The sequence below is a fragment of the Empidonax traillii genome, unplaced genomic scaffold (genome assembly GCF_003031625.1).
Source record: "Empidonax traillii isolate 1590-97213 ecotype Southwest subspecies unplaced genomic scaffold, ASM303162v1 scaffold195:size1760703, whole genome shotgun sequence".
In the NCBI taxonomy this organism is placed as follows: Eukaryota; Metazoa; Chordata; class Aves; order Passeriformes; family Tyrannidae; genus Empidonax; species Empidonax traillii.
In genome coordinates, this window is record NW_020955388.1 from 1,706,816 (window position 1) to 1,718,092 (window position 11,277).

General features: G+C 38.4%; 1 protein-coding gene across 8 annotated transcripts in view; it reads left to right on the forward strand.

Annotated features, from left to right (window-relative positions):
- The window catches only part of NAV3 (neuron navigator 3), a 376,614-nt gene extending 365,716 nt beyond the window's left edge, over positions 1-10,898 (forward strand). For 7 of the 8 annotated variants that reach the window (XM_027886771.1, XM_027886774.1, XM_027886770.1 and 4 more), the window contains 6 exons: positions 789-943; positions 1,760-1,831; positions 2,264-2,460; positions 3,084-3,202; positions 5,841-6,044; positions 8,226-10,898. In XM_027886771.1, coding sequence (XP_027742572.1) covers positions 789-943; positions 1,760-1,831; positions 2,264-2,460; positions 3,084-3,202; positions 5,841-6,044; positions 8,226-8,345 — 867 coding nt within the window. In that variant the 3' untranslated portion in view covers positions 8,346-10,898. The remainder of the gene's footprint in view (positions 1-788; positions 944-1,759; positions 1,832-2,263; positions 2,461-3,083; positions 3,203-5,840; positions 6,045-8,225) is intronic. The other variant, XM_027886768.1, reaches the window with a different exon arrangement.
- Positions 10,899-11,277: the final 379 nt, after the last annotated feature.

Below are 11,277 nucleotides of genomic sequence, written 5' to 3' on the forward strand. Positions count from 1 at the left end.
TGCTATCCCTGATCGAGAAAGTAAAATGACAGTAGGAACTCTGTCCATAATACTGAGTATTTCCAACCCTGACAAAATTAAAAACCTCTAGAGATACAGCTGTAAAATTCGGCTAGCCCAGATCTTCAAAGGCAAGAAAGTGTTGACAAAACTATTAAATGTTTTGATTATAAAAACCTCTCTTCTCCTCCAGCAATAAACAGCAGCAAGACAGTTGACAGGAAAAAAGAATTTATATAACAAATCTTATACTGGTGTGTAATATAGCATTCCCAAAAGGGCAGGCAGATTTTCAGTGGGAGTGGTAAAAGTAGATATCTGAAGGAGCAGTTCAATACACCTAGATTGTGTGATAGCTTGGTTGCGTTCTTTCAGTATATAAATGTGACATTCATAAGAACGAAGGTCCAAAAATTATTGTATCTCAGCCCATTGCAAATGGCATATTTATTGCAACTTATCTTCCTCTGGAGATATTTTATCAGCAAATTTCTAAGAAATGTATCCACTAACTCAGAATGCTTCAGTCATTTACCTTATGTTTAGTACCTTTTTTTTTTACCTAGCATGTGATTTCAGTGTTGCCCCGTTGAAGCAGCATGTCTTCCTGCGTGTGCAGATCCAGCTGAATAATCCACAGAAGGGAAACTGTTTAGCAATCATTTTATCTTTCTGTATTTTTTTTCCCCACTGAAATTACATCTGTGGTCTAATCGGATTAATGTTTTCTGGGTGTTTTGTTTTGTTGTGGTGGTGGTGGTGGTGTTTTTTTGTTAATTCTGCTGAAGGATCTGCGACAATACCTAGCAAACCTAGCTGAGCAATGCAGTGCAGACAACAATGGTGCTGACCTCCCCGTCGTCATAATTCTTGATAACCTCCACCACATCGGTTCACTAAGTGACATCTTCAATGGTTTCCTCAACTGTAAATATAATAAATGGTAGGTAGTAGCTCTTCTCTCTCCTTTCCATTTTGCAAGTAAAACAGTAAAAGTTCTTTGTTATTTTACAGAATAAAATGTTCCATTGGAAACGTAAGACTCCCATAGGCTGTCTGCAAAGCCCTTATATGCTTCGGTAATTTTAACCCCCTTCAGCAAAGTACTTAGTTGTCTGCTTCACTTCATTTACATGACTCCTGTGCTTCTCAGTGAGATGTAAATGTGCCACAAAATTTAAGTATGTACTTAAGCACTTGACTTATCCTTTGCACCCTGCCAGGTTAAACAAGCTCTTTAGTACCATGAGGACATCTTATAGTACAATAAGAATAATATTGGAATTTGGGATAAACCATGCCATGCAGAAGCAGCTGTATATCTAGCAGACTTGCCCTTCTGATGGTTTATAGCAGTGCAGAATTACTGAGTTTGCTGACTACAACATTGGTCATTTCTGCTGTAAAAGTGCCATCATAGGGACTTCCCTTCATAAAATCAGGGCGTGCAATATCTTACTCATGAGATTCACTGGCTTCTGAAATTAAAACATTAAGTCTACTGCAAAGTTAAGACATGTTTGCTTGATTTATTTCTTTATTATGGGTGAATACTAGGAAACTGAAAATGTTTAGAGAGGGAAATCAAACAGGAATAAACATTTTTAAAAGGGCACCTCAGAAATATTTTAAATCTTAGTCTAAAATACATCCAGAGACTCTCTTGAAATTGGCCTAGTGCAGATAAAAAGAATGAATATTCCTAAATATTTGAATGGATTTTCCCTCAAAAAAAATCCTACTGCTTTTCTCTTTTCAGTCCCTATATTATTGGAACCATGAACCAGGGAGTTTCTTCTTCACCAAATCTGGAGCTGCATCACAATTTCAGGTATATTCACTCTGTATTTACTGTGGCCACGTTTGCACAGCTCCCTGCTTCTAAGCCCTTCTTTGATAAATATTGATCTTATGTCTCATCACAGCAAAGTATTTTAGTTTCAATGTGTCTCCTCTGTTGATGGGTCTCTGAATGGTGTTGGGGAATGGTGAAAGAAATAAGATACCGTCTGGCACCTCTAGCAAGTTGCTGAAGATGATTACTTTCCTGCATTTCATTTGTCTTCGGCAGTGTCTTGAATTCCTGCAGGAACCTGAAATGGCTGTGTTGAAGTAGTGAACAATAATGAGGTTTATTGGAGCAGTTTTATACTTGCTGACTAATGAGACTCAGAAGCTTATAACATTACTTTCATCCATATGTTTAAGAGGAAATAATGTATTTGCTATTTATCGCTGCTTGACATTTATCTCTTCTACCCAGGTGGGTGCTGTGTGCTAATCACACAGAGCCTGTTAAAGGTTTCTTAGGCAGATATCTGAGAAGGAAACTGATTGAAACTGAAATAGAAAAGAACATACGCAATAATGAGCTCATGAAAATCATTGACTGGATCCCCAAAACATGGCATCATCTCAACAGCTTCCTAGAAACGCACAGCTCTTCAGATGTAACCATTGGTGAGTCCATTGGTGGAATGGTTGCAAATAAGGATGCAGACTGAACATTTTAGGGATTTGTGAGGGATATATTGTTTTTTTAAAAGTTGTCATCTCTCAATGGGAAGTACAACATCAGTTTGGAGAATTTGTCTAGTTGCCAGCAAAACTGAAATAAGGAACTTTAATGAGAGGGTTTGTATTTCCTGGTATTTCTTCCTTGATTGTCAAAGACTTTCAAGTAAACTACTACAATTTTAAAAGATTTTTTTTTTTTTTAAATTACCTCAATAGCAACTTTCCTAAGCTAAATTTTTGCTCCTGCTTTCACACCGAATTATAATTACAGCAATAAAAAACCTTGGACCTGGTGTCTTTTAATGGAATAACTATGTTAGCAAAGAAGTCAACCTTTTATATAGCTTTCCATAAAACTTGTAAGTATTCATTGGGCCCTAAAATTGGATAAAGGAACACTAGTTCATTTTTAATAACAGGAGACTGATAACTTCTTTACTGTATTCCTGTATTAGTATTCTCTTTGCTTGAGTTTGCTCCAATCCTATTTTATTAATTCTGTGAAGATTGTCTTAAATGTGTGTTCCACACTTCCACCTTTTTTAATACACAGTTTGACTTCTCAGGTCCCCGTCTCTTCCTCCCTTGCCCTATGGATGTTGATGGCTCCAGAGTGTGGTTCACAGACCTCTGGAACTATTCTCTGGTGCCATATCTTCTGGAAGCTGTGAGAGAAGGACTGCAGGTATGTCATTTTTTTCCTAGAAAATTTTTTAAGTTCTTCTCATAGGCTTTCTCCAAGCTACTTTAAACCATTACATCCTGATGTGAATCCTGTTGCATTTGCAAGAAGAAAATCTTTGAAGGGATTATAGAAGTCAGCCTCAAATTCCTTTTAATCTGCTCCTACTCTGATGTATGATTTGCTTTGTCTGCTCCAGCACCAACATATCTTCTATTTTATGAAGTGGGTTTCTCCTCTGTGACTAGAAGAAGGTGGGCTTTTTTCCACTGTCTAAAGAGTTCACATCAGTTCTAAATACAGCTCAGATTGCCTCCCTGAGTCTCAGCCTACCCCTCCATGGAAAGGTTCACAGGCCCTGCACTGCTGCAAGAAAATAGTTTTGGTCTGTGTAATCCTCTCCCATCTATCTACATACACATGTAGATACACAGGCTTGTGCAGCAAAGCTTGTGAACAAGGATATTTTCATAGAATCATAGAAAGGCTTGGGTTGCAACGGACATTAAAGATTACCAGCCCCCTGCCATGGGCATTAAATCAGATTGCTCAGAGCATCATCCTTAAAAACCTCCAGGGATGGGACATCCACAACTTCTCTGGGCAACCTGTTCCAGTACCTTACCACCTTCTGAGTAAAGAATTTCTTCCTAACATTTAATCTAAATCTCTCCTCACTTAGTTTAAAACTATTCCCCTTGTCCTATCACCATCTGCCCACATTAAAAAAAGTTGCTCTGCCTCTTCTTTGTAAGCCTCTTCAAGTACTGGAAGATTGCAGTGAGGTATCCTCCGAGAGGATAACTCTCTGAGTTATTCCAGAGGATAGATTAGGATTTCAGACAATTCCACATCTTTGGAGCAAACCTAAATCTTGACATTAATCCTTTCTTTTGCATTTCTATCTTTTTTCCTAATCTTTATTTGGCTTTCTCCCCTTTCCTCTTTTTTGGTTTTTTTTTGTTTATGCACGGCAATTCTATGTCCTCTAAAAAGATGCTTTGTGGAAAGGCAATTTTTTTTCCACACTTGACACTGAAATAAATTACTGCACAGTGCAGAGGGGATTGTTATGGACTAGTCAAAGAACTGTGTAAACAGCTGCACTTTTTTTATCACCTTGTATTGACACAGTGACATCCTGATGTGATGAAGGTTTAGAATCTTGCCCTTTGAATATCTCATGCTTTCCTAAAACTGCTTATTTCTCTGGGAATTACAGAATATTTGTGCCTTGTGTAGAAAACCACCAAATATTTGATAGAACAGCAACAGTAAGATTAACAGCACTTGTTTAGTCCAGCTATAAAAATGCACTGATATTCTTCATGCTCATATTTTCCCAAGTGAACAGGGTAACTGCTTAAATGAAAACTTCAATTCCAGAGCAGATGATGGAAGCATATAGAAGAAAATATGTTTGTTTAAACTGTACCAATTTTTAGCTGCTTTGGATAGCTTTCATAGAATAACATTATTATTAATAAACAGAAATATATAATTAGGTGTTCCTGTAACTAGGAGTGGTTAGAAACTGCCTTTCTAGCCTGGCACTCACTTGTTAGGCATGGAATTTGCAAGCCTTGCTACAGATTCCAGAAAAGATTTGTTTTCTGTTAATCTCAGATGAAGAGAAGTGCTGTCTACAGCCTGGAGTTAGCCTGCTACCTCCATAAGAAACACTTCCTCTTGGCTTAGTTAGGCAGATCTCTGTTGTAGCAGCCTAGCCTCAGAGTAGGGCAGAAGGAGTCTGGAGTATCTCTGTGCATAATATAGGGAACTTGGCTACCTAACCTGAAGCTCTGGATTCTGCAAGTCCCTGGGAGCAGGTGTTGCAGTGATAAGCACATCTGCCTTTAGCACTAAAATCCTTCCATGTTTTACTCCCTTCAGGAGTGCAGCCTATCTAAATCCTCCATGAGTGCATGCCCTGCCAGTATGCCGTTACTTGGATTGCATGAGACTGAGGCAGGAGAAATTACAGAAAGCTGTAGTCAATGGCTCCCTATCCCAATGCGTCATTGTCACAGCTAAGGGAAATCTTTAAAGCAGCATCGAAGGGGTTCTTGGTTAACATGTTGCTTGTGAATAGAAATGTAGAGTGCATTTTATTGACCAGACCTCCTAAAATTAGAATATTCTGATTCTTAATTCCTCTGTCATCCTTCCAGATTTGTAAGCATTTTCCTGCTTCATAGTAGGGAAAAATCTATCCCATGTGAAATTCTTCTGCGTCACATTTTGCTAGGAGAAGTGAGCAATCTGTTCTGACACTTCACTTCAAACAAAATCCAATTAGCGTGAATGTTTTAGATAGGTCTGAGTTAATTTCACTGACGTGTCTTAAGCAAATTACCTGAAGGTCTCGTTTCACATTGTATCAAGAACTTGTGGCTCTCGCTGTTGTCTGTAAGTATCACTAGTTATGAAGTGCTTTTCAACTTGCAGCCACTCTGTATGTTGAAGAAGCATCAGTACAGATGAAGTTTCCTGGATGTCTTATATACATGAGTCCTGAGCACATCTGAAAGCAAAGACCTTTCTAAAATGGTTTAGATGTTTTCGATGACTTTTTTCCTGCTGTTACAACTGGTACTGAAAACTCTCTAGAATTCTTACCTGTTTCATATCTATAACATAGATGTACGGGAAGAGGGCACCCTGGGAGGATCCCTCCAAGTGGGTAGCTGATACCTATCCATGGAGCTCTGCATCTCAACAGCATGAGTGGCCATCGCTACTTCAGTTAAGACCCGAAGATGTTGGTTATGAAGGTTATGCATCAGCAAAGGAAGGAACAACCTCTAAGCACGTTCCACAGACTGATACAGAGGGGGATCCCTTGGTAAGATTCAGACTTTTGGGAAAAGACTTTTCAGTATGTACTTTACTGTCATGTGTGAAATTGTTCACTGTACAGTAAAAATCTACTGTGCACCTGTTACAAAATGAGCTTTTAAAATGATTCCTACTATAATTTATTAAAATGTTGAAAATGAAAGTGAAATCTAACAGGAGGACAGGTATCATAAGCATGTTAATATGCCCTTACATTATTTGCACTTCCTATCTGCCCAGAAATGTCTTCACTATTACAATTAATTAATAGATAATTATATTATTCATTATTATAATGTTTGAGCACCACTCCTCAGCAACTTATTAATCAGTTTTATTCTAAAAACTTCTTCTGAATGGGACAGTCCTTCATCTACATTCTACAAATGAAGGACTGAGATATTCACATTAGGTAACTTGTCAATCATATAGAATTTACTGGAAATGGAAATTAGACAGCCATCCTTCCATTCCTCAGAATATTTCAAGATTGCTGATGACTGTATAACAGTCTTAATGTAAAAGGAATGCAAGTTTGGTGGCATTAAATGATAAGAGGTTGATTTCCCTCATCACCATATATTGTTTTATTTAAATACTATCCCAGACATTTGGGTTTACCATTGCCTCCTCTGATAATGGACTATTAAAGTGCACAAGTTGAACTGCTATTCTTGAATAGTGTTTTCCTCTATGGACTGCCTTTATCACAATTCAAAATCCCATTTTAGAGAACTGTATTTCTGGAATACAGGCAGTCCTTGAAAAAGATAATTTCTCAGAGGAAAATGATTTTAACAGTGCTAAGAAAATAGCTCCTTAGCTTCAGTTTCATATTCAAAAAACAGACCTTGCATCCCGAAGACATGTAGAAAGTCACCTAATTTCCACCCATCTCCCAGTCCATAAGCTTTCAGATGAGAGTTTGACCCTGTGATTTGGGCTGCGAGTGTATTGGATGGGCTTCCAAAACAGCAAACTCTTCTAAGGTGAAAAACTTGGGCAGCTCGAGTTCAGTGTCCCATCACCCCTGGTCCGTGCACGTTTTGATCAGCATCTATACCTGACTAAATATCAGAAGCTTTAAAGTTGCGACTGGAGGGCTTGCTTCTGCCTCCAGTGGAGCTGATTGGAAGACAGACACTGCATTTGTGGAAACAAGACATGTCATGTGCAGGCTGTATTGAGCACCCACTACATGTATCCTATGTTCACAAGCATGGATACCTATTAAACCTCCAGCAAAAGCTACCTGATGATATTAAACACCGTTCAATGCCTAAAGATAACTTTACAGTGCAGGTTAAAACCATAGAGATGTAAGGATTTCTGAGCAAACTTGAAACGGGGGCTTAAAACACAAACAGATAAGAATACCTCTTTGGTTTTTCATTGCCTACTTTCTGCAATGACGTATTTGTTTCTTGACAAGCACTAAAGTAATGTCAACATTGCTTGCAGTCCTGAGCATGCTGGCAGAAGTGATTTTTTAATAAATAAAATCCTGATCATTACACAAGAGTTAGCCCTCGAGCATCCAGGTAGTTTTCTGGGGCTTAATGCTGGCATGTGATGACTTTTCAGATTTCAGGTACCAGTAATCCCCAAATTTAGTGGGGGCTCTACTCTCCTGTGTAGGAGGATCTGTTGCTGCTCCAGTGCTGAGGTCAGCCCCTTGACAGCAGATGGGACTCTTTTATGAAGCAGTTGGCCTCAGTCCACCTCTGTCTCACTCCCTCCCCATCTTTCTGTTGTAGAGGGGGTATGTTACTGTGATTGTGTTTCCAGTTGCTTTTCCAATGTAGTGTGCCTACACCATCCAAAAATTATCTGGAAGCTTGACAGTCTCCAAATATGGGCCCAGATGTCCAGCTGAGATATGGCTTCTTCCCCTGCCAGTGTTGCAGCTGCAGCCAGTCTCACCCCTCAATTAAAGAGAGTTAACAGGCAGCTCCATTGTATCCTTCTGGCTCTTTGGACCTCTAAACTTCTATTTAGAAATCAGAAGGCAATGAAAAGGGTGGCAGTAGGAGCCGCTGACACCCTGCCCTTTCTGAAATCCTTTTGTATGGTCCCTCAGCTAGATACTAGCCCACCTCATACAGCAAGGGAGCTTAATTAAATTTTAACGCAGTCACTGCAGTATTAAATGAGATGAGATTATGTAAACATTGCTTTCTTCTTTCAGATGAATATGCTAATGAGGCTTCAAGAGGCAGCCAACTATTCGAGCGCACAAAGCTGTGACAGTGATAGCACCAGCCACCATGATGACATTTTGGATTCATCCCTTGAATCAACTCTCTGAAAGGGACAAATCTTGATGGAGGATTATGGTAAAATCTGTTTCCACGAGACCACTGCCAGTATTAAAGCAGCACGCCGAGATCCCTGAGTCAGAATGGTGTGTTGTAGGTAGGCAGGAGACCTAACTCTACAAAGTCAGGAAGAAAAATTGAAGTGGAAAGCTTGAATTAGTTTAATTTCAAGGCATTTCAATACCTATGGAGCCAAGCGAGACTCCATTTGTCAACTGGAAAGTGCCCTAGACCAAGGGCATCTAAGCAGATTGCACACGTGTTAGCCAAACTGGAATATTTTTTTTCCCTTTTCCTGTTTCTCTCTCTCTGTCTCTGTTTCTCTGTACAAGTTTGCAGTGAAACTTCTTTGATTTTTTTTTCTTTTAATTTATCCTGAGGCACTGCATGAACAATGCAGTCTTCTAATTCTCTTCTAACCTCTGTTGTGCCACATGGTGCTGGTCACAGGACGGCAGCAGTGTTTGTGTTATACACTACTGCCCATTCCAAAACGAGTCAAAGATGATAGTAACTCAGAAAGCACAAACAGTATTGTGCAATCACCAGAAAACATGACTGTGATATGCTGGATAAGTGCCAATTTAATTCTAACTGCCATGGTCACGGTGATGCGCTCCATCAAGTTTTTAGTACACAAGTCACAGATTTTATAAAGTTGTTTTTATCACAAGGGTCTTTTTTAACCACCTGCCCACTCCTTAACAACAGTTTTATACCAATTATTAACCAACACTGATTAAAGGCTTTTTAGGGCTTCATTTGTTTGAGCCTTTTCAGTGAAAGAAGGAACATTTCTTATGGTGCTGTCTCACTGCCTTAAAACAGATTTCTAGAACAGTTTTACAGTTTGGTTTAATTCCTAAACCATCAGTAATTTACACTGTTTTTTTCTTCATTTACTAATGAGAAAACATCAGTTAACATAGTAGCCTCATACCTGTATATCATGATTTTTTAAAGTAATGGATACGAGAAAGAACAGTTGCTATATAATATTTTTATCTTGTGAATAGATTTCTCTGCCTACCCTCAGAAATACACAAGGAACCCAAACCCACTTCTACTGCCACTTAAATGCTGACAATATCAGCTCAAATCCATTTAGTCCCATGGAATGGAATTTTTGAAGGATAGATGTTTTGAATACTTATCCAGCAGAGCTGGATACACTTGATGCAGCATGAGCACAAATATATGGGTTTTTTTTTCCTTTTTCTAGTTTCAGCATGTTGTTTTGATTGCTATTGTTGTACCTGAAGAATTCAGCATAAAAGAACACTGAAGCAGTGATGTCCACTGTGGAAGAGGAAGAGTTTATACTGTAAAAGTGGGTTGGTTTTGCACAGTCTACTGGGTGGGTATTGTAAATATTGAGAAAAAAACAAACAAACAAACAAAAAAAGCCTTGCACAAATCAAATCAAAAACAAACAAAAAAAATGTATTTTATTCTGTTGGTGTTAAAAAATGTTTCACTTGCTGAGATTTCCCGTATATTGCAAACAAATACAAGAATGCAAACCTTACAAGCTGTTATTACCTGGTGTGTTTGTCGTGTACTTACAGTTATTATGACTATGCAGGAGCTATCATTGATACAGTCAGCACGTTTCACTATCTATCTGAAGCAAATACATTTGGGGGGGAAGAGTCTGAAAATGTTTTAAGTCCATATGTCACGGCAGGCTACAAACAGATTGCATTCAGACTGCTCAGAGTATTCAAAAATGCTCTTTTACTATAAGAGGCATGAGGTTGAAATAGGTGCACATGAACAAGAAGGTACCTAAGGGCTTTGGCATTGTGTAGACAGGTACTGTACACCTCCGTGGATGTCACCTTCAGGATGTATATCTGGTGCTATTAACTCCTTGTGGCTGCTCTGTGGTCACTTGCTGTAACTCAAAGAAATCAATGCAGTTTCCAAATGGCACTCAGCTGCATCGCTGAATCTAGAGGTCCCTACGCGGTGCTACTGCCCTAATAAAACTCTGAATTTATGCATGTAGGATTCAGTCAAACCAACATCACACCCCCCCAAATCTGGATCCGTTTCTGATGCAAAATATGACCTCATACACCTTAACTGACTCAAAGAACTAAAACAAAGCTGCTCTTTCTTGTACCTGTGCTCTGAGTAAACCTGCAAATCTTTTCCTGCCATATTTAGCTCACAAACACACAATATTACATATACAAAACTTCCTGCAATACATCTCAGTGAGTCCACCTAGTTTACAACTCAGAAATTGTTTGTGAAGCATTTGTCTGTACACATTTTATATTTTGTACATTTTTGATGTAACATACCATGTAAATAGACAGAAACAGTGAAATAAATCATCTGAAAATTTTTGTAGTCTTTGTAAAACCCTAATAATAAGTATTTGGTGTCATCGGACTTAACTGGATGATGTATTTTCTATTGGTTTATTGTTTCTCTAGCTTGTAAACCAGCTTGCGTATATTTTTTTGCAGGTGTGCACACTGTATCTGTCTAAATTATTACTTTGCCATTAAAGTGGAATTATTTATTGAAAACACAGTCTGGTGTTTTTGCAGTCAGGACCACTCAAGAGTTAGATATTATTTCCAACATAAGAATATATAAATAAAATTACAAATGGAAGGATGTGATTTTTCTGTATTCAGCAGAAATAATCTCTGTAGAAACAAAATTTACTACTGTTTCCAGTTCCTGTGATTCAGCATGATATTTTAATGGCTATTTCCTTGGTGTGGGCTGTTCAGAAACAAGTTTACAGTCTCCCCTACAATTCTCAGGATTATTTTAAAAAGCAAGTCCATTGATTTCAGTGGTGATAAATCTGTCCAAAGCTGGTGTAGTATTTGCCTTATTTTCAAACTCAAAAGACTAAGAGCTACTTCCTCAGCAGGTATACATCAATATTATTTGATA